The 23,582-nt window shown below is 37.7% G+C and overlaps 2 protein-coding genes across 2 annotated transcripts in view; both read left to right on the plus strand.

Annotated features, from left to right (window-relative positions):
- The first annotated feature begins 634 nt into the window (after positions 1–634).
- Positions 635–3,848, plus strand: LOC143848862 (beta-cubebene synthase-like). The gene is made up of 6 exons (XM_077357918.1): positions 635–818; positions 940–1,312; positions 1,410–1,472; positions 1,770–1,905; positions 2,141–2,389; positions 3,504–3,848. The coding sequence occupies exons 1-6, from the start codon at positions 635–637 to the stop codon at positions 3,846–3,848; spliced, it is 1,350 nt and encodes a 449-aa protein (XP_077214033.1).
- Positions 3,849–10,334: 6,486 nt separating this feature from the next.
- LOC143848874 (ENTH/VHS/GAT family protein) overlaps positions 10,335–23,582 on the plus strand; it is a 29,815-nt gene continuing 16,567 nt past the window's right edge. The window contains exons 1-6 of the mRNA XM_077357931.1: positions 10,335–10,522; positions 10,620–10,744; positions 11,511–11,696; positions 13,512–13,590; positions 20,070–20,168; positions 20,302–20,415. Of these exons, the coding sequence (XP_077214046.1) occupies positions 11,596–11,696; positions 13,512–13,590; positions 20,070–20,168; positions 20,302–20,415 (393 nt within the window). The 5' untranslated portion in view covers positions 10,335–10,522; positions 10,620–10,744; positions 11,511–11,595. The remainder of the gene's footprint in view (positions 10,523–10,619; positions 10,745–11,510; positions 11,697–13,511; positions 13,591–20,069; positions 20,169–20,301; positions 20,416–23,582) is intronic.

Consider the following 23,582-nt stretch of genomic DNA (forward strand, 5'->3'; position numbering starts at 1 on the left):
AGTTGGTGGGTCCTACTCTAATACAAATTTGTGAGAGAAAATCCTAGAGAGCTGAATAGGTAGCTGTCGTGTTCTATATATAATGATCCTCTATGAATTGATCATTTTCCCTCCTACGTGATTATGGTCTCGATTTTGATGGTTTCAAGGTGATTAATGGTTAGTATGAAGATCCTAGATATAGGGCGAGCCTTGGCGCAAGGGTAAGGTTGCTCCATTGTGACCTGGTGGTCACGGCTTCTAGTCCCGGAAACAGCCTCTCTGCAGTTAAGGCTGCATACATCTAGCCCTTCCTAGACCCGCGCAATGGCAAGAGCCTCGTGCACTGGGCTTAAGAGTGAATTGACATTAAAAAGCGTTAAAAGTCTGCCACATACCCTCATTTCAAGGGGTGTGAATTAATCATCGCCCAATATTTATTTTCATTTTGTTTCTCCTCCTCATCGTAATTTCCAATACGTTGAACCCCTTTCATTGTTTACCAAAAACTAATATGTCGGCGATGAATGGAATCCGTTTTAAGTGGTGTAAGGTGTTTGTCCAGGGGCATGATGCATTGGCTGAACAACGAGTTGAAGAACAGAAAGAAGAAGTTAAGTGCATACTAAGCAATGCCAGCGATCCCGTCCAAGAAATGAATTTGATAGATGAGCTTCAACGCTTTGGAATGGCCTATCACTTCGAAACTCAAATCGAGGAGGCATTAAGACGCATGTACAATTCATATACAAATGGCGTATACAATGATGATGATGATCTTAATGTTGTTTCTATCCGATTTCGACTACTTAGACAACAAGGATATAATGTCTCATCCGGTATGACTACCTATTTGTTTGATGTTCTATTAATTTAGTGTGCTTTTGCTAGTTTGTGCATATCATTATTCGTAGTTTCTATTTTTGATGATGCATGTAACAAATTTTAATTGTAAGACAGTTGTATTTTTGAAATTTATGGACGATGAAGGAAACTTCAATGTCATCTTAGCAAGCAACACTCTAGGTATGTTGAATTTGTATGAAGCGGCACATCTTAGTACACAAGGAGAAGTTATACTAGATGATGCCTTGGCATTCACCAGAAAGCACCTCAAGTCAATGATACCCCTCCTAAGCCCTACTCTTGCGAGACATGTAGAGAAATCCCTAGATTTGCCGCTACACAAGTGCATCCCGAGGCTGAATGCAAGACTATACATCCCTGTCTACCAAGAACAATCTACCAAGAGTGAAGTACTACTAGAGCTTGCAAAGTTAGATTTCAATCTCTTACAGTCAATTCACCAAAGAGAGTTAAGAGACTTCTCAAGGTAAATTTCATGAACAGAATAATGCCTATTTTTTCTCATCTTCAAATCCAACAATATGAATGCTTATTGCGCATGATATGTTGATACTTTTCCTTAGGTGGTGGAAGGATATTGACGTCCAAACAAAGTTACCTTATGCTAGAGAAAGAATTTTGGAATTGTACATTTGGATGTTAGGAGTGTATTTCGAACCACAATATGGCTGAGGTAGAATGATTTTGACCAAAATAATTTTATTCGTAAATTTGATGGATGATACCTACGACGTTTATGGTAGGATGAACTCCAACTATTGACCAATGTAATGCAAAGGTCAGGGATTTGCTTTCTAATCTTCTCTTCAGATTTCTAATCCATAATTGCGAGATTTATAACCAATATGTCTTTCTTTTATATTTTCTCTGACGTAAAAATGTAAATTTAAAGCTGAAAATGTGAATTTGCACTGAATTTTCAGGTGGGGTGTCGGGGCTATGGATCAACTACCTGACTACATCAAAGCGTTTTTTCAAGCAATCGTCAATACCATCTCTGAAATTGAAGAGGAATTAACGCCTGATGAAAAATACCGTATATCTTACTTAAAAGAATCAGTATGATATGCTTCTCTACCTTTGCTATTTTTGTTGGGATTTGCTAGGCAATTTCGCAGCTGACTTTGCACATGAGTACTGCCACATAGGTTTACGTTTTGGTAGATTTTGTCTCATTCAATTAATTCATCTGAGGTGGCTGTTCTATTATGCAACAGCCAGCCGTGAAATGGCTTTCTGTGAAATTATTACATTTACTTCCCTAGTCGTAATCTTCTACAGTTGGTTATTCCAGGTGAAATGTTTGAATAGAGCTTACTTCGACGAGGCCAAATGGCTTCACTCAGGGCATCGTCCAACATTTGAGGAGTACATAAACATTGCGCTAATCACTACTGGTTACCCATTTCTGATCTTAGTTTCTTACATTGGCATGGATGAAATTGTGAAAAAAGAGGCCTTTGATTTGATTAATAGCTACCCCAATATCATTAAGTCGACTTGTATACTTGGACGAGTCCTTAATGATATCCAATCACTCAAGGTATGATGAATTCAAAAAAAAAAAGAGAAAAGTTCTATTTTTCATTGTTAAAGATTTTTCAAAATCAAGTGTTTTTTGTCAAAACAATTTTTGGAAAATATTTTCTTTAAGTGTGTTTTGGAAAAAGAAAAACTTTTCTTTGGAAATAGTTGTTTTTTGCAAGAGAAAGAGAATAGTGTAATGTAGTTGAAAAGATAGTCCCAAATCGGATGAGAGAAAAGAAAGAGAAGGGCTTATAAAGCACTACACTTTTCTATTACTTGTTTGATTGCACATTGGGTTGAACCCATGGTTGGACCCGCGGGACGGTGCAACGCACCGTTCGCGCACGCGCACGCACGCGCGGCGTGGGCAATGGGCTATAGGGCGCATAGTGGCGCTTTATTGGCGTTTTTTTAGGCGCACTTTGCACTTCACACGGTCAAGGATCTAAGGGGTGCGATCTGTACCATAGATGGATCATCTAACGGTTAGATGGGAGGACGGGAATTTAAATATCCCAACAGACTCTCTAGGATTGATCTGGTTCGTTGAATCGCGTATGGGCGCGATCTAACGGCCAGAATTCAAACCGATCTGGAAAGACTCTATACAGGGGTGCTTTTCACACTGAAAAGACACCAAAGGCTCTATAAAAGTTGCAGAACCCAACCATTTCAAAGTACAATCGAATTTACCCATTTCTGGATAAATTCTTAAGACTTCTAGTGCATTATACTCTCTTTCTTGCTCCCACCAAAATTCGTTTTACTAAACTATTTTCTTATTGTTTATCTAATTACTGTTATACTGCAGTAACAGAAATTAGACTGATTCTCTCAGGCTTGTAAGATTCTAAGGGCATTTCGGATTTGACTCCGCTTGTGCATAGCGTCGTCAAATTAGTAGGACATTCCTACTGGCTTCATTGTATCTTGGAGGCAGTTCGCGGATCCCCTTTGCACACTTCTAGTGGGGGCGAAATCTGTCTTAAGGAAAGCGATTTCGCGCCTTGAAGCAAACTGGTTACTGCTTTTTCTTTCCAACAGATACAGAATTATTTCTCTAACATTTTTCAGATGTTTTAATTATCACAAGATTACATATATATAATCCATGTGTTTCGAACATGTAGTTTGAAAAGGAAAGGGTACACATTCCTTCGATTGTGGAGTGCTACGTGAAGTCGCATAGATGCACAGAGCTAGAGGCGCATGAGAAGTTGCAAGAAATGGTTTCCATTGCGTGGAAAGACGTCAACCAAGAATTCATTAATCTGAATCATATTCCGATGCCTCTCATTATTAGGGTACTCAATTTTGCACGTGCGAATGAAGTTATGTACCGTTACCGAGATGGATACACTGATTCACTACATGAGACCAAAGACAATATAACCTTATTGCTTGTTGACCCAATTCCCCTTGGAAAATGGAGACTTTGCTTTGATGGTTCCTTTTACTCCTCAACTCGTGGGTAAAAGGAAAATTTCCTAAGAAACCCTTTTAACAATAAATTGTCTCTGTTATGAAGTTTGAAAGAGTCCATCTGTTTGTCTCTCTTAAGCTAAATAAGGGTGCATCTGTTTGTCTTTCTCATAAGCTAAATAAGATTGTTGTCATGTGGCTATTGATTGAGTAATTGGGTTGTTTAGATTTTGTTATTGTCTCTGTTGTGAAGTTCAAAGTGTATGCTTGTCTTTATCTTAAGCTTAACAAAAGTGTTATCCTTTTAGGAAACTATGAGAATTTAGCTTTTGATTGAGTAATTGATATGTTTACATTTGTCATAAGTGTTTTAATTTTGTATGAAGTAAGAACTCGAGCTTATAAACATAGTGATTTTAACCAATGATTATCTCATTAAAATGAGATTTAATCCCTAAGCCGCTAAGACCTCGTTCCTAAACTCTCCATTCACTAGATTGAGGCACATATTATATGACAAATCAATATACCCCAATATCATTTTAAGGTAGATATTTTCAAGAAGTTCGAATCAGATATTCCGAGGGCGCTGATAAATTCACCCCTTCTAAGGATGAATTCCCCCCCGTCACCTGGCTTCACAACCCGTACAACACCAACACAAAACCGGTACAACTTTGAAATATCCCCATTTGAAATTCGTCCCTTCCCTTTGGGGGAAGGATATATTCGTCCTCACCCTAATTAGGTGATTTGGGCTTTTCTTAAGTTAGTATACTAATCTCTGGATAAAACCTGCAGATTGTTTGCAAAACATAAGAGAGGAAGCTGTGGGTGAAGAGCAAAATTGGTACATCGAATCGGAAAAAAAAGAAAAATTAACCTTGTGTGGTCGCACATCCATCTAAGCATTCGCATCTCCGCTACACTCATCATATACAAGGAAAATTTCTTCTATAGGAAGAATTGAAGAATTTGGATAAATTTGAATCCATTGTTCCTCTATCTATTAGTTCTATTTTTAGGGATAGTTAGAAGACTTTGTATTATCTAAGACCTTTGTATTTCCCCTTTCTTTTAAATACTGCATCTAGGAGGTAGCGTTGTTGCTTTGCACTTTTGATTGTAATATCTTTTTATCTTAACACACTGTTAAGGTCCTGCCTAACCTATGCTTTCCTACCAAAAAAAATGTTTTTCAGTAGAACATGCATTTTCAAATTGTATCCTCTTAATGAATGCATATTTTTTCATTAAAACAATTTTAAATCATATTTTCTTTTGTCGCGTCGTGCATTGCATGGGGTGTCTTACTAGTGATATATAATCGTGATCTTGATTTCCTAATTGAGGATCTTGAGGGTCTCTGTGTTGTAGATGACAATACATGGTTGGAGAGAGCAAAACATTACGTATTCATATAGGCTAATTCTACCCCATAGGGAAATGAAATTGAGACTCACTGTTTTGATAATGTCACTCCTTACTTTACTAAACTTTGTTATGATAAAACATCTCCTAAAAAGCAAAATACTTGCTTAAAAAATGAGAGAAATTATAGAATGAAGGGCGTCTTGCAAAAATCAGCTTCAAGGGCACCCTTACTGGTTGATTTATGCAAAGTCAACACGGTTTCCCCATCCACTTTTTTTGGTGCCAGACTTTGCAGAAATTAACCAATAGGGGCGCCCTTCATTCTATCATTTCTCAAAAAATAAATCTATATTATATTACTTACTAGTAAAAATGCATGTGCATCATCCATTTAAAATTGTACATACCACATCATAAGTTGATCTAAACCGTCCATGTGATGGAGCACAACATCAATAGGTTGTGCCCGTAAAATCATTTCCATAGGCTGCTCCTAGCCCTCCAATCTATAAAGGTTTCCATGATTGTTGTTCCTCTTAAGGTGCCCAGAATTCGTCAATATTTTTACAGGTGTTCTACATTCGTAATATCAACATTGCTGTAATTTGACCCGCACATAGTGAATAAGGAAAAGTAGTTTTTTCGTCATCGTTAGGGGTGCAACTTGGGTGTCAACCAGACCCAATTCGGGTTGGGTTTAGTCGGGCTGACCCGATTTGATATGGTACAAATTGTTGACCACCTCAACTCAAGCCGGGTTGTTTTGGATTTTGAGAACCAATAGTGAGTCACCAATAATTAGTTTTTAGCTCGCAATCGGTTCTCAAAATCCAAACCAAACATGGACTAACAATTAACAAAGGGAAATATTATCCGCACTACTATATTTTGATGATCACACTCCTCACTTTATTGAAGTACGGTATGGCCCGCACCATAGGATTATCCAAACCGTCCATTGTGGACTGTGGAGACTATTTCAATGTTGAAAAAGAAAAACACACATATATAGAACTTCTTCAGATGGAACCCAAATTCGGGTTTCGGGTCGGGTCGGGTTGCCCGACCGCCCAACCCGATTTCCAATTGGGGTTGATTTTTTCCAACCCAACCCAACCCGATTTGCAAAAAAGCTTAACCCGACCCAACCCAAATTCGGGTTGAACCCGACCTATGTGGGAACATCTAAGTAACAATGACGGTTTAAAATTATATATAGTGCTAATGTTCTCACTACCATATTTTATAATGGCACTACTCACCGTATTTTGATGATTGCACTCCTCACTCTATGAAAATGTACGGTATGGCCCGTACCCTGTGTCGGTACTTTTCGTATGTAGATTACGATTTTACCCTGAAATAATTTCTCATAGAGATAAATGTTAGATATCAGCAAAGGGGTTAATGGTGAAAGAGTAATGCTGACGTGTACATCCTAGACAAAAAGAAAAGAAATTTCTTTTGGATGGGCCACTTCCTACATAGGTTGTGCCCAAAAAAAAATTTTCATAGGTTGATCCGAACCCTCCGATCTATAGAGGGTTATAGGTTGATCTAAACCGTCCATGTGATGGAACACAACATAAATCGGTTGTGCCCGTAAAACCATTTACATAGGTTGATCCTAGCGCTCTAATTGATTAGGCTGATCCTAGCCCTCCAATCGATAAGGTTTTTATAATTGTTGTTCCTCTTCAGGTGCCTGGAATCCATCAATATTTTTCAGGTGTCCTGCATGAGTAATATAAAGTAGTTCTTTCGTCATTGTCATATGTCTTCACCTCTTCTTAGTAGTTTTTTGCCATAATTGTCATAGACAGGTACCCTGTATCCGTACTTTTTGTATGTAGATTACGATTTTACCCTCAAATAATTTCTCACAGAGACAGATGTTAGCTATCAGCAAAGGGATTAATGGTAAAAGAGTAATGCTGACGTGTGGATCAAAAGGTGGGACACAAGCGGAAATAACTGCAAATGACACAAATGCCCTTACATGTGGGATACAATTGGAATTATGGCAGTGGGACACAAGCGGAAATAACGGCAGAGGGTGGAAGAACTTAATCCATCATTTTGCCTTTATATATATATATATATATATATATATATATATATATATATATATATATATATATATATATACATACAGTAGTTAGATTATATTAGAACTAGAATTAGAATTACTGTGTATAAAGGGAGAATCTTAACAATTCGTGCCCTTCTTTTGTTAAATTTCCTTCTTTGTCCCACTTGCGTTTTAGAAAAAAAAATCCCATTACGACCACTTGTGCAAGGGTGTTTTTGCCATTTCCGTCGTCAAATGCCCTGCGAATGCTTCCAAAACAAAAACTGATGAGCTGTCCTTCTTCCCTGTCCTGTAATTTCTTTTGCTCAAATTCCTTCTATGTCTTATCAGTGTTTTAGATAAAGTTGATATTACAAACCCTTTTGAAAGGGTATTTTTGTTATTCCGATCGTCAGGGTCTCCTCCAGATGCTTCCAAAACAAAATAGATGAGCTGTCCATTCTTCCCTGTGCTAAAATCACTAAATTCGTCTCTGCAATTCAGTCCATTACTAATTTATAGCTTGAAATTTTAACAAAGACAGAAGGTAATGTCCATTGAGTAGTTTCTTGTAGAACTTCTGCCTACATGGTCTCACATAGTTTAATTACAATGGTTGGGATTGATATTGTTGAGGATTAACATTGCCTTTCAAATATCTTCACGAGAGGCTTAAGCTTTGTAAACTTTAATTAACAAAATCAGTAGTCACAACAACTGCAGAGACTTCCATTTAATTAGTTTAAACATTCTCTCCTATTCACTGCTTTATTAGGAAAATTTGTCCACTGATTCGCACCATTTTCTTAGTTCAAAAGTCAAACAATACATTATTTCAATACCTAATTTCGGTTCTGTTATCAATTTCTTTGACAGTTGCTACTTGAGTATTGGTTGTGGAGCCTATCAAATCTTTCCCACCTCAATCAAAGTTGATATTAAAGCTCAGCTTGCCAACCTTCATAATAGCTACATGCAGGTTAGACTCCAAATTCTTCTCGACAGAGAATGCCCTACTCGGCAGTGACTTAAATCAGTACTGCAAAGAGGCTGATGTACTTCATATTTAAAGAATGAAGTGACCCGATTGCCACGTACAATGCACCTGGGTGCAAGAGAGAGGCCCATGTTTGTGGGGTTGATTTTAGTATTCAGAAAAATGACCAAAATAACCCTACAAGAGAAATAAATTTTGAGTAATAGCAATCCAATTTTAAGTAATAGAAACCATTGCTCACTGAAATCTCTTCTCAAGCCAATATGGCATCGTACGAGAGTCCCACAGGCCAAGTGTGATCTGGCAACGGTAAATCGATCCAAAATCTAATATGTACCATGCATGGTGCTGTTTTCTAAGTGACAGAGGGACCATCTTTTTCTGGCTAGAGTTTTCTTCTTCTGGGTGGAGACACTCCATTTCCTGTTGGTTGCATTAGGTCATTAGTGAGGGCCTATGACAGTGCCATTTGTTTGAAAATTTAATCGTTAAACAAGGGTATTTTTGTTTTCTTATTAGAATCATTGTTTTACTGAAAAAAAAACTTCTCTGGCTCTGTTCACTTGTTTTCCCAGGAAAGGAAAAGAAAAGGTTTCCCGGGAATCTGACGTGGCATTAGGAAAGAAATTCAGGGAAACTGTGTAGGAAAAGGTTTCCCGTGCCTGTTCACGTGCGCAGGAACTGTGCAGGAAAAGGTTTCCCGAGAAACTGTTTGCTCACCTTTTTTTACTAATTTTCCCGAGAAAGCAAATCCGACCAAAATAGTGGGATTTGGTTTCCCACACTTGTGAGAAAAGAGACATTTCCACATCATTTTTGGCAATTTACATGTCATTATTTGACATTTTCCACCTAGGCTTGTTACTTTCTCGGGAAAGCAAGTGAACACCAGAATTCTGTTTTGTCAAGGTCTTGTCAAGGAAAAAAGATGCTGTTTTCCAGGGATTTGCTTTCCCGGGAACGCAAGTGAACAGAACCTAATAGGAACCCACCTAGAAAATAAAGAGGATGATCGTGATTTGGTCAATCTCAAATAGATTTTGGCTTTGTGGGGATTCGTACCCCACCTTCCTTGTCTGTTGCGCACGTGCCATGATAGACGCTCTAGTCCTTTTTTTCTACATCTATACAGGATTCCTGTTTTGCCAGCAACCCTCTTGTTTTATTTACCTAAACAGAGTTCTGTTTAGCGGTTTAGGTAGTGTTTTCCATATATTAATACAATACAATTGAGAAAAAGTAACATTAGGACCACCCCTTCAAAAGACCCAAATAACTAATTAGCGTACGGTGTTGTCGTTATGATAAGTACTGTACGGTGTGGATGATCCAAACTGTCCATGTGATGGGCCATAAATCCTCCGATCTATGGAGGAACTGCATATTATGGAAACCTCTATAGATCAGTTCCTCCATAGATTGGAGGGTTGTGTCAAAAATGACCCGCATCCCTACGGGTCAGCACTTAGGTGACCCGCACCCACTGTGGGTGCGTTGGGTCAACCCGTAGGTAACCCGCAATTTTTTGCCAAAGAGTTTTTTTTTTTTTTTTTTTTTGGTGAATAAGGAAATTATAACAACGAAAATAGAAGAAGAGACTTAGAAAAAAATGCGAGGAGTACCCCACATGCAAATGAACCCTTGTCCCTTTTATACCAGGTTGCATCTCCTCTTAATCAAGGCTGTTGATTTCTCTTTTTCTTTGATCTCACGGTTCGTATGGATTGCTTCTCAATGAAGTAACACAAAATGTCTGGAGTAACCTCCAAAGAGAGAAATCCTCCATTTTATCTTAAAGCTGTCCTTTGTTGCGAGTTAGGAAGTGCGGCCAGTATCTACTTGGATCAAAAAAAAATAAAAATGTGGGCATCCGCGGATACCCACAGGTTCACCCGACCCAACCCATGTTTTGACAGGTTGGGTGACCTGCGGTCAATTTTGACGGGTCACTCAAATGCCAACCCATACCTGCAAATTTTGAAGGTGGGTTGGGTTGGGTTGACCCGGGGGCAAGGGTCGTTTTTGCCACGTCTGGTCCGTACTGTAGTTTTTGAGAAAAAAGGTTTACACAATATAAAATCTGGAGAAACCAGGAAAACAATGACCCCTTCAAAAGACCCAAAGAACTAATTAGCGTACCGTGTTGTCGTTATGATACAAAATATAAGACCGGTCCGCGAATTTGGTTAGACTCTTTGCTCATGTCATTTCCACTAAGAAACCTTCCAAATGCAAAAGGGGATCTCATCTGAAAAAACAGACAGGAGTCTCGTGTAAAGGCATTGGTAAACACCCTGTCCCCTTCTCTTCTCCTTTTCAAGTCTCTCTCTCTCTCTCTCTCACACACACCCTGTCGCATTTTATTCTTTTGCTCTTTTGCAGTAGCCGAAAGTTCAAGTTCCGAGGACCCCTCTTAAATCTCCACACATTTATTAGGGTTTTCTTCAAAATCCTGATCCGACGCCAGACCATCTCTTGTTCGAAATCTTTGCTCGATTTCGGTTTCTGTAAGCTCGATTCCCTCTTATTTTTTCTGAATTTATTTTCTACCTTGATCTTCTCAGGATTTCAATAGTATGCATTTTCTCAAGAGCTCCTTTACTCATTCATTTGCATCCTCCTGGTTTTTATGTATCAAAATTTTCATCTTTTTTTTATGGATCTAGGTTCTAGGAACTTGATTTTTGTGATTTTTTTCTTGGCTTTTGATCATTATGTTTTTCTTCATTTTAGGGCGGATTTTGGTGATGAAAGCCCTATTTTTGCCTCTAATGTTTTCTTTCTGTTCGATTTTTTTTTTTTTTTTAATTTTGGTTTATTAAGCGATGATAATCATTGCTTTAGAGTGCTAAATAATTTTCTTCTTTATATTTCTTCCTGACAGACAAAAATTTCTGCTTGTTTTTGGGCTAATTTTCATCTTTATATTTGTTCCTGATGAACAAAAATTTATGGTTCTTTATATTTATTTTCTCTGTTTATGTTAAATTTCTAGTACATATTCTGACTCCGAGATTTTGTTGCTTTCACGTAGTATATGTTGCTCGAGAAGATTAAATTTTGGACCCCATACTGCTGATATACCATGCTGTTTTTGTAATCTTCTTTTCAGGATTATTGGAATATGTTACGGTATCTTGGTGTAATGTTTTTAGTGAAACTTGATTAGAATGTGTTTCATTTTATTTTATTTCTAGATTAAAAAGTGATAGGATGAACTTGCACCTGTAATTAATTTTATATTCTTTCGTCCCCATCTTGTAATTAATGCAGGAAAGATCAAATCTTCCCATTAAGAGCTGTTTTTCGTATCTTGTGATTCTGCTCGAGGTGTGAGTGTTGTTAAGATTGAGGACAAATGGCTTCCGAACTTGTCAATTCTGCAACCAGTGAGAAACTGAAGGAAATGGACTGGACTAAAAATATTGAAATCTGTGAACTAGTTGCACGTGATCAAGGGTAGGCTTCTCAATGAATGCAACTCTATAATTGTGTTACGAACACCAGCCTCTGTTATCTTATGTAGTTATTACTGTATTGGATGTATTATTTTGGATACTTCAACTTGCATTGCACGAAATTATATTTAAGAAAAATAAATGGTAGAGGATGGATAGAGTGAAATGATTATTGCGTTTCCTGGGAAATGTGGAGGGAAGGTTTTTATGAGAAATGGGGACCGATGAAAATTATCATTTCCCCATAATTTGATGAGCAATCCACTTGTTTTCAGAGCCCCTATAATTTTGCACAGGAGCATAGTCATAATAGCATCCAACGTTGGATGGACTGTCTAACCAATTTAGTGGATCAGATACTACACTTAGATCCGTTTGCATACAATGCTGGATGGGCTGTCTAACCAATTTAGTGGATCAGATACTACACTTAGATCCTTTTTCCTGCAAACATGTTTCTTTTTGTGGGAAAATATGTTCTCAAATAATGAAGATCATTAACCAAATTAAGTTCCCCACATTATTTACTAGTTTCTTGTTGTTTTCTCTTCTGGAAAAGGAACTTTTCTTTATTCGTTTACTCCGCTTCTTCCATTTTCCGTTTCCTAGACATGCAACTATGTGCTGGAGTTTTTTTTTTCTTTCGTTTTTTACCTACTAAAAAAGCTATGCGCTGGAGTTTTATGTACTCAATTTTTTTGTTGACATAGGGTATCCCTACCCCATTTTAGGGCGGGACTAATCCCTATGGATGCACGCAATCATCCATAAACCACGCGCATCGGGCTTACTACAGGGGGATTCGAACTCTCATCACTGGGGAGCATACCCATGACTTTTAGCCAAAGAGCCACACCCGTCCGGGTTTTTTATGTACTCATTTTTTCGCCTGCCAATCTCGTCTGCTGGATCTGCGTCACTGGGACACCTCGAACTTGATATGCAACACATTAATTATCCTTAGCCTTTTAGAAGCAATTGGCAATAAAAAATTCCATTGTTGTTATGAACTGTGTTTGCTTATTCTTTTCCCCAGATTGCATATTAATAGGGCCACAATCGCCCATTTCAGTGTTCAGATACTTCTTGCTTGTCTTCAAACTTACCTGAGTCGGCTACTTTTATCAGGCCTCTAGTGACTGGTTTGAACTCACACATTTTCAATAAAGCCTACAAGTTTTTACTGGATTGGGGGTGTTGAACTTGAAAGTTAAGGGACTGATGTTTGAATTGCTTTCAAGATTTTGAATGGTGTTGCTTCCACTATTATTATTCCTTGAAATTTTTCTGGCCTTCTTTTTTATAAATCCAAAGTGTATATGGGAATCCTGAAAGGCATATACAGGGTTGTTATATCCACACTACACTGTTATTATCAGTAATGTTAGCCTCTGTTTCTTCGATGGTGAGTGCTATATGGCTATGAAGCCAGTTGGTAGACCAGCTTGATGGAGTTCCATATGGCTGGTTGGCTTGATACATTTTGGGTGTCAGTTTTATGGAAATAATAACATTATGTTTACAAAAAAATAAAAGAAATTTGTTGCCATTTTTTTTTTATCTAGTAACTATATCATTGTGCGATGTATTTTCATTAATCTGGGAAGGCTTTTTTGTCGATGAATTCCTAACATTGTGGGGCAAGCAATTTCTGGATGTGAGACAATACTCTAGTGGTCATCCCTTAGTTTCATGACAAACTGACTGCCTTCGTCTAAGTTTATGGGAATTTGTCCAACATTTCGAGTCTGAATTTTTTTTTAAATTTCTGTCGATCACTTCCTGACTATGGACTTATTTGCTCTTTGATGAGTAGGAAGGCTAAAGATGTCATCAAAGCTATAAAAAAGCGACTGGGGAATAAAAATGCTGATACTCAGCTATATGCTGTTATGGTAAGCGCCATCGTTATCTGTATCTGTGATGCCAGACTTGTAGTTCCTCGTCCCATTATGTTTTGTATTTCAGATGGAAAATGTAAAATCCTAACAAAGTTGAGAATGGATGCCAGAGCTTTTCTGGAATTAACTTCAAAAGATTTACCTGAATTTGAATTTATTGCTGACACACGTGTTGTTCCATGTCCGACATGACACACATGTTGACACTCCTTTCCAAACTTTTAAATTTATTGCTAAGTGTTAGACTTAATGTGAGTGCGTCAACACGTTTTTGTACCATGTCAGATGTGACATTCTGTTTTATTATTGAATATTGTGTTTACCTCTTTGTTTATTAATTCTTCTTTTAGCTCTTTTTTTAACTAATATTTGTTGTTATCTCCCCTCTCATAAACCTAAAACCCTAAACAAACTCTTATTCTAATACTATATTCATTGTATCCTATTGGTCTTCCTTCCTCACTGCATATTGGAGACTTAGGAGAATAAATTAAATTGATGAATGCCTTGTTATTTGTTTACCTCATGTCTCTTTTAGATTATAGTTGATAAATCCTAAAATTTATTAGTTTGTTAAATGAATACCATATTTATATTGTTGCAAATTATGATAGTAATCAGTAATTTTATATGTATGTGTACCGGTGTTTTGCCATTTCTAGATTTTTAGGTGTTGCCATGTCAGAATCCATGTATCCATGTTTCGATACTTGACACATGAATCCATGTTTACAAATCATGATCAGATATTCTTTCTGATTTAACCGTCTCCCTATTTCTAAATTTTGGGGATTTGCCGTGCCCAACACTTCGTGTCCGTGTAGACTAGCGACACTTGTGTCCGTGCCCCCAAATCATAGAAAATGAGAGATAATAAGGCATTTATATTGTCCTTATGATAATAAAATAAAGTGAAACTTGTGTAATTTTTATGATAGATCACATAATCTAAAAAATAAACACATAAGAGTCATTGTCTGCATAACTTGGTGATCATAATCAATTCTAGCACTTACACTCTAGCTGGAGATTTGGATACCTACTATTCCTGCCTACATTATTTTGAATTAATTGATGCTATTAATTTGATAAACACATCTGCATTTTGGTCTTCAGTATTGGCAAGGCCCAAGGGGAGTGATAGCTTGGTAAACACAACCTTTCAGCATTTTGTTAACTTAATTTCCGGTTTCTGATTTTGGAAAGTGTTATTGGGGTGGGGAAGTAGGTTAAAGTTAGAAGTTAGTTGGGATTATGAGTCATTTTTCATAGATTATCATTGGTAATTGGCAGAATTGACCTTGGATAACAATTGTCTCTTCGGTCTGTCGCTTAGAATTGAAACCTTACTAGTTGTCATCCCATGGACAAAGGACTGAAGCAACCAACCTCTTGTATGCTTTCTTGGCAATGTACATTCGCAAAGCTTTTGTATCCACAAACAGGCTACTTCTCTCCTCAGGCTTTTCAAAAGTTAAATAACGCTGGCTTTTTTGTGGTTGAGATCTTTGTTAGATTTCTCAAGCTTCAATCTGTTCTGTCTTAGATTTTGTTTGACAATGGCAACCTTAGGATTGATATTAGGTGGTTGGTTTCCTTGCCACCTTCTTCTGCCGTCATTGCTAACTGTTCTTTGGCTTCTACTTTTTCTTTCTTGGATCTCATTTCAAAATATCTAGAAAGTTACTCTTCTGTCTGAAAAGCTCTCAACGAGTATTTTTCCTTTACTGGTTCATCTCTTCCCAAAGGGTTATTGGTGGCTGCCCCCTGTGCGTTGTTAATTCTCCGGATTCATCCACCACTTCTTGGCATGCCTGACCAATGTCATCATGGCGATGGTTATTTTGTAGCCATTGGACACTATTCCTCTATTGCATCTTTCCAGTTAGTACATTCTTGTTCACTATTACTTCCATAAAAATATGGTAATCCAATACTTGTTGTGGCGTATCACATATGATCCATTGGCTCTGATCGCCCCTTAAAAATCCAGCTACTCAGAGTGGCCATTTGAACCTAGGCTCTGATACCATATTGATGTAGGACCAAATGGGAAGACACTCGATATTGGTCTGCTACCACTTGATCTAGGGCAGTCAAGGAAAGGGGTTCTTGTCACAACTAGGTTAAAGATTGGCCTTAGGTTTTAGTTGACTAGGTGATGAATGAGGTATGGGCTAAGAGACATGTTATTAGTCTGTATTAGGTTAATTAAAACGACTGTTCTGTTGGGTTTTGTAACTGCAGGCTGCTACAAGGTAGGGATAATATGAGTTAAGGTTAGCTTGAATATGTAACCAGTTCAGTTATTAGGGTTTAGGGGTAAACCTTTAATTAATGCCTGGGTGTAACATGTCTGAAAGTAACGGATTTGACAGGGATTGAGGCTTTCAGACTGGATTCTTGGTGAACTTTTGGCAGTGTGTCTAAGGGATACCTCAGATAAGCTTATCTAAGCAAGCCACTAGAACTTGCACATCACCCATGCTGTTTGACTCATCCGAACCATTCATTTCCTAAAACCTAACATAGATAAGGTGTTCCTAAAAAATCATCTCCATAGGATCATCCTAACCATTCAATCTATACAGGCACAAAATGCACCCATTTTATAGCCTTCCAATGTAAACCTCCACAAATCAAGGGTTAGCATGATCCTACGGAGATGATTTCCTACACACACCCTATCTATTTGAACTCCTATAGAATCAATATCTAACATAACCCAAACAACATAGCTACCTACCCTATTTTTACTCGATTGCTCAGATAAGCTATCTGAGGCATCGGTCAGATACATTTATCTAATATATATATATATATATAGAGAGAGAGAGAGAGAGAGAGAGAGAGAGAGAGAGAGAGAGAGAGAGAGAGGTTCCTGCAAAAGTTTGCAAAAACAGGGTGGAGGCCCACATTTTTTGGGGCTCCAAAGCATTCATTTGGAAGGCCCTTCCATGGATAGGGTGTGGCCCAAAAATCAGCCCCATTGGATCATCCTAACCCTGCCATTTGTGGAGGGGGAAAATGGGCAGAAACATGGACACACAGTGTCTGTCCATTTTCCCCGCCACCTTTGATTGGGTTAGGACAATCCAATGGGGCTGATTTTTGAGCCACACCGTATCCATGGAAGGGCCTTCCAAATGAATGGTTTTGATCCCCCAAAAAAAGTGGCCCCCACACTGTTTTTGTAAACGTGTGCAGGTAACTTACCTGCACACGTTTGCAGGAACCATTTCCTCATATATATATATATATATATATATATATATATATATATATATATATAGAAACTGTTGGTGCGCTTAAGCTCACCAAGCTTATGGTGTGCTTAAGCGCCCAATCACATGGGTCCCACATTTTCTGTGGTGATCCAAACCATTCATTTGCAAGGTCCTATCGTAGATAGGGGGTGTACAAAAAATCAGCTCCGTAGGATCATCCTCACCCCTCCATTTGTGGAGGACAAAACTGGGCAGATTTGTGGATGGGTTAGGATGATTCTCCAAAAATGGATGGGTTAGGATGATTCTATGGAGCTGATTTTTGGTACACCCCCCATCTATGTAAGGACCTTGCAAATGAATGGTTTGGATCACCACGGAAAATGTGGGACCCATGTGATTGGGCGCTTAAGCGCACCAACAGTTTCCTCTCTCTCTCTCTCTCTCTCTCTCTCTCTCTATATATATATATATATATATATATATGAGGAAATGGTTTCTGCGCTCGAGCACAGAAACAGGGTGGGGCCACATTTTTTATGGGATCCAAAGCATTCATTTGATGGGCCCTTTCATAGATAGGGTGTCCACCAAAAATCAGCTCCATTGGATCACCTTAGGGTGTCCATTTGTGGGGCAAAAAATGGACAGATTTGTGGACAAACAGTATCTGTCCAATTTTGGCCCCACAAGTGGACACCCTATGGTGATCCAATGGAGCTGATTTTTGGTAGACCCCCATCCATGATGGGGCCTTCCAAATGAATGGTTTGGATCACCCCCCTCCCCCTTGAGCGCAGAAACTCTTCTCTCTCTCTCTCTCTCTCTCTCTCTCTCTATATATATATATATATATATATATATATATATATATATATACATACTAGTAAAAAAACCCCGTGCGATGCACGGGCCGACAAAGCACTGTACGGACCACATCATAGGTTGATCCAAACCGTCCATGTGATGGAACACACAACATAAATAGGTTGTGCCCGTAAAATCATTTCCATAGGCTGATCCTAGCCCTCCAATCTATAGCGGTTGCCATAATTGTTGTTCCTCTTAAGGTGCCCTGAATTCATTAATATTTTTCAAGGTGTCCGGAATTCGTAATATCATGTAATCTGTTCACAAAAATCCGTAGTATTATGTAACATATGTACCCAATCCGTAATTTTGCAAAGACAAAATGTCACTATGTTGACTTTGTCCCCTTTTTTTTATTACAAAAGCATAAAGGAGGGGGGTAGGATTGAAATTATGTGGATTTAATGGGTGCCTTTGTTAAAAAGCATAAAGGAGGAGGTAGGATTGAAAACATATGGGTTGAATGGGTGCCTTTGTTAAAAAAAGTCAAAAAAAGTGATGTGTAATTCTATTAGAATTTTGGGAGAAATTCAAATAATTCTGTCATTTTCTCTTCTGCTATATATATATATATATATATATATATATATATATATATATATATGAGTTAAGTGAAGCTACACATACATGTAGCTAACTTAGCTACACCGACGGCTTAAAATACAGTGGGCCCACATTATTTGGGTGATCCAAACCATTCATTTGATAGGACCTCACATTGATAGGGTGTGCCCAAAAAATCAGCTCCATTGGATGATCTCAACCCTTCAAACTGTGGAGGCAAAAATGGACAGATTTGTGAAGGCTTTTACACGTCCATTTTTGCCTCCACAAATCGTAGGGTTGGGATGATCCTATGGAGCTGATTTTTTGGGCACACCCTATCTATGTGAGGGCCCATCAAATGAATGGTTTGCATCACCCAAACAATGTGGGGCCCACTGTATTTTAAGCCGTCGGTGTAGCTAAGTTAGCTACACGTATGTGTAGCTACACTTTTCTCTATGTATATATAGAAACTATTTCTATTTCACTTTAACTCCATGTTGTTGTTTTAATTGAATTAATAACTTTCAATTAATCCCTTTTTACTTAACAAAAGTATGAAACCAATCCCTTTTCACTTTAACTCCTAGTTTCCTTTATTGCCACCACATGCATTTCCAAATATAGACTATCCATATCATTTCCACAAAATTTTGAAGGTTTAAAGTGCTTTACAAGATATGAAATTAATGTCCATCAACACAATTCTATGTACCCCTCACGTTGGAAAAAATTACAAGTAAAAACCTTTACTACAAAATGAGTAGTTTACTCTTCATCTAATAATCTTATGTGAGTCCCTTAAATGAACTTTCACTGGGCCCATTTATTAGTATTGTATTGGTATTTCAAAATCAATGTATTGTATTGGGATTTCATGGGTCATTTATTAGTATTGTATTGGTATTTCAAAATCAATGTAAAAATAGCCATCGTGATTGTTCTCTCATTTCGGAGTTGAGGATCCCTTGTAGGGTACCCCATGGCCTAGATTTCTCATATATGACCCAATGTTCCTTAGTATGGACCTCCATTGACCCCGCCGGTTACATTATCAAAGTCATACATTTAACACAAGACAAGTGATTTTATCCACACAAAGTCAAACTGCACATACAGACTAAACAAAGTTGTTTTATCCACTACATATTTAATATCAATGATCCCGTTCAGTGCGTGACCCTATTTCACAGACTCACATCTCTGCATAGGGTCCAACATAGAGAGAGATATCACTCTATATTTAGCAACTTAACATGCAACAACTGATTCAAAAAAGGATTTTAAATCTCCATTCCCAGATGTGAACAATTGTATGTTTGCAAGGAAAAAGAACTCCTTATCTCATGCCAAGAACTCTCCTTTCTCAGGCACGATGCTCCTACAATGTTATCTATGGAATTTAATTATAGTAAATATACCTTAATTTATGATTGTGATGCTAAAATTAGAAAGTTCTATTCATAAAAAAAAAGGAAATGACATCAGCACAACCATATTTTGATATTTGCACTAACCCATCTTGTCTTTTATTATTTATAGAGCTGTCAAAGGTCATTACAGTTCCCAAAAAAGCATTCACGAGTCAATTTAAAAAGAAAGACAAGCTAGGTTTGTGCCACTATTAAAACAGGGTTGTGCTGATATCATTTCCCTTATGAAAATTATGTTACATAAAGGATGAAACCAAGAATTGGCTTCTGAGAGCATATAATGCTATCATGTTTTTCTTTTCATGTTCATAAAGTACCCACATACTTCTTGGACGCTTCTGTTCTTAGGTGCATCCATGTGTTAATTAACTATGCCATCTGTTATTTGCTATTGCAGCTATTAGAGATGCTGATGAATAATTGTGGGGATTACATTCACAAGCTGGTTATTGATACAGGGATTCTCCCTATACTGGTGAAGATGGTCAAGAAAAAGGTCAGATCCCTTTGTCATAGATGCAACTGCTAACTCTCCTTGGGTTGCTTTTATTATTATTATTATTATTATTATTTTGTGTTTCTCTTTGTGAATTGCTTGCCAGTTTAACTACCTAAATTCTTTGTTACAGTCAGATCTTCCTGTTCGAGAGAAGATATTTCTTCTTCTAGATGCCACACAGACATCCCTTGGTGGAGCTTCTGGGAAATTTCCTCAATATTATGCTGCATATTATGACTTGGTGGTAGGTACTGATGATCAACTTATAAAGCCAATGAGGCTTCTCTTATTGAGATGAGATTGATTCTAAGATATAACCTTTCATTTTGGTATGGCAAAAGTGCACGAAATATCTTTTCTAAGACTACATTTTCCAATTAGACTGTGTTTGCTTTAGAAATAGTACTGACTGATTTTGTCTTAAAAGAGTCATGTACTTCATGACTCTCTTAGTGCATACTAAGAGAGTCAAGTACTTCATTCGCGACTCTCTGTGTTTGCTTTAGAAATAGCACTGACTGATCATGTACTTCATTCGTGACTCTCTTAGTGCCATTCTTAAATATTTGATTTATGACATTGGGGTTTATGCATACTTAAAGATGGAGTTTCTGCGCTGATTTAAGCGTAAAAACAGGATTCTGTGGCACACTTTTTGGTAGACAATGTGATTTGAGTGTGCATCTGATGAACCATGATTCTTGATCTGGCATTGTATGCATGTTCTTGTTACTTGTCAATATCATGGACTATCCTCAGTATTTGTCTTAATTTTTCGAATGAGATGTTGATTTTCTGATGTAGTTTTATGCATTTCTGTTTTTTGAGCTTATACTGTCCGAATTTTGGAGCCAATCGCAAACCGGTTTTTTTTTTTGAATGGTAATAGCAAACCAGTTTTATGATGTTGGGAAGATTTGTGTGCTTTACCCAGATTATATGGCAGACTGAGAGTTGAAGATTATAACTTGGTGATTCTTACATGTCTGTGCTATATGACCATCTGTGTTTATGTTTGTCTTCTGCTATGCTTCAATTGTCACTCATGATTTACATCCTTTTATATAAAGAAAAACAATCCCTAACTAATGAAACTTCTCTTAAAAGAAAGACCTAGGATCTACCACATAAAGAAAGCAACTACAATTAGCACACTAATCGTGCCACATAAAGAAAATCTCTACCAAAGAAGGAAGAAAGAAGAAAATTGCTAATCCAAGTGTCCTACATCATCTACCCTATTCCATGCTCTAACCCACCTTATTATATTTGAATTTTTCACTGTAACCTTATCATCTCCATAGGAAATCCTGCTTCTACCATTCAATCTTTTTTTGTTCTTGAAACCCTAGGCTTCTTTTATTTTTGTGCACATACAACTCATGCGGTTCTCTGTGTTTGTTGTGCCTTAGAGTATTCCTATCAATCTATTCCTCTTTCAGTGTTAAATCAAGAGGGAAATAGTGCAATGAAGTTGTTTTCATGAAGACTGAATTGTGGTGTTGCTTTGCCTATGATGTTTAGAGTTTAGACCAAAATTTTGGGTTAAGTAATTGCTCAATCAATGTCTGGTCTCAGTCTATTGCAGAGGAAATATGTTATCGTTCTTTTGTCAGAGATGGGTATTTCAGGGGCAAAATCAATCGATACTCCTATGCATCCTAATGTTAAATTATTAACTGTGCATTGACCCTATACTCTATTTATGCAGTAGTAAAAGCACTGGTTCTATGCTCTACTTCTACTCTAAATCTTGCAACCGTGCACTGCTTCTTATTGCTCCGTGAAACCAAACAATCACTCAATTCCACACAGTATCTTCTATCGCGCTGTCAAGACTCAAGACCTCCTACATAGTCAGCATTTGGGAATTCAATTCTTCCTAATTTACTTCTTACTTTTGACTCTATCCATACAACAAACAATAAGTGAAGGTTCCTTTAAGATGCCTAATTCTTTTTTAGCACCTTGTAAGTGTTCTTTTCTAGGATCTTGCCCAAGCTAACACACTTGATTCACCGTGTAGGGGATGTCAGAGCGTTATAAAAGTCAGGTATTGAAGCGTGCCAATCATATTTCTATACATCTAGGGACCTATGACCTTTTCTCTGCTGTGTTTGTGAGCCTCCTTATTATAGACTACAGCCGTTGCAATATGCTTGTAGTTCAACATATGAAACCAACTAAGACCATCCTTAACATACTTTTCTATTTCAAAGTCCCCTCTTTTGTTGTTCTCCACATCAATACTAGGAAGGTTGTGAACTTCCAAATCCTTCATGTTGAAATTCTCGTAAGTCCATTTTTTAGCATATCATTTTCAGCATTGTCTGCTGTAGTTATAATGATATTATAAACATAAATGATTTTGAGAACTAGACCTAACTAGGTGTTTTTATAAAACAGTGAATTGTCACTTACACTTCTCTTGTCACCTACACTCCTCTTGTATCCTCTGACTTGAAAAGCTTTATTTAGCCTCAAACCAAGCTATGGGAGCAATGCTTCAACCCATAAATAGCTTTCTTGAATGTAGTATCTGCACACATATATATATGCTCGTGTCTGCTTCCTCGAAGCCTTCTGGTTGTTCCATGTAGACTTCCCCCTTGAGATTTCCATGTAAAAATACAATTTTTTACATCCGTCTGATTGCGTTTCTACCCTAAAAATGTTAGCTAAGGGCATAACTTATCGCACTTTGGTTGCGGTGTCTACAAGGCTGTAAGTTTCCTCATGATCAAGGCCAAGTTGTTTCCTGGCTTTTTTCCTGTCTACTATTCCATCAACTTTTTGCTTTATCTTATACACTCATTTGCATTACAACATTCTTATCTTTGGTACAAACCACTACTTCTCAGATGTAATTTTTATGTAAAGTGGTTACCTCTTCTTGCATAGCATCAATCCACTTCTGATATGTCGCAACCTTCACCAATGAAGAAGGTTCGGTTGGTGATGAATGACCAGGATGCACATTCAAGACTTGCTTGTGTTTATGCTGACAACTACAGTGCTTCATAAGGTTCCTTGAGTCCTGTGTTTGTAGATAATGTAGGTGACACTAATAGAGGCATTGTAGTGATAGCATTTTACTCCTTAATCTCACAACCAATGGAGGGAGGATCATAAAGATGAAGCTCATCAAGATAACATGGCGTGAGATTAGAACCATATGGGAAGACAACGAGGCACACCGATATCCCATGTGTTCATCACTTTAAGTAACAAAGATTCATGTGATGGCTTTCGGAGAAATTTTCTTAGAGCTTGTGCCCGAAGCACGTACATCGCACAAAAAACCCAATGACGTAAGGGAGAGTAATCTGTATTTTTCTTGGCATCTTCTTTAACAGTGGCATCTGCTGCAGGATGGGTGAGAGCAGCATGTCAATCACAATTCCTGGCTTT

Source organism: Tasmannia lanceolata, unplaced genomic scaffold, assembly GCF_043159265.1.
Source record: "Tasmannia lanceolata isolate RefF3 unplaced genomic scaffold, GAP_Taslan_0.1 ptg000016l, whole genome shotgun sequence".
NCBI classification, from domain to species: domain Eukaryota; kingdom Viridiplantae; phylum Streptophyta; class Magnoliopsida; order Canellales; family Winteraceae; genus Tasmannia; species Tasmannia lanceolata.

What these genes read in the sequence shown, in the direction of transcription:
- LOC143848862 (XM_077357918.1), top strand. Translation starts at nt 635, where the DNA reads ATGAATTTGATAGATGAGCTTCAACGCTTTGGAATGGCCTATCACTTC. An exon ending in AGAGAAAGAATTTTGGAATT is followed by an intron (nt 1,473 to 1,769) that starts GTACATTTGGAT and finishes CTGAATTTTCAG; the next exon opens with GTGGGGTGTCGGGGCTATGG. An exon ending in ATGATATCCAATCACTCAAG is followed by an intron (nt 2,390 to 3,503) that starts GTATGATGAATT and finishes TCGAACATGTAG; the next exon opens with TTTGAAAAGGAAAGGGTACA.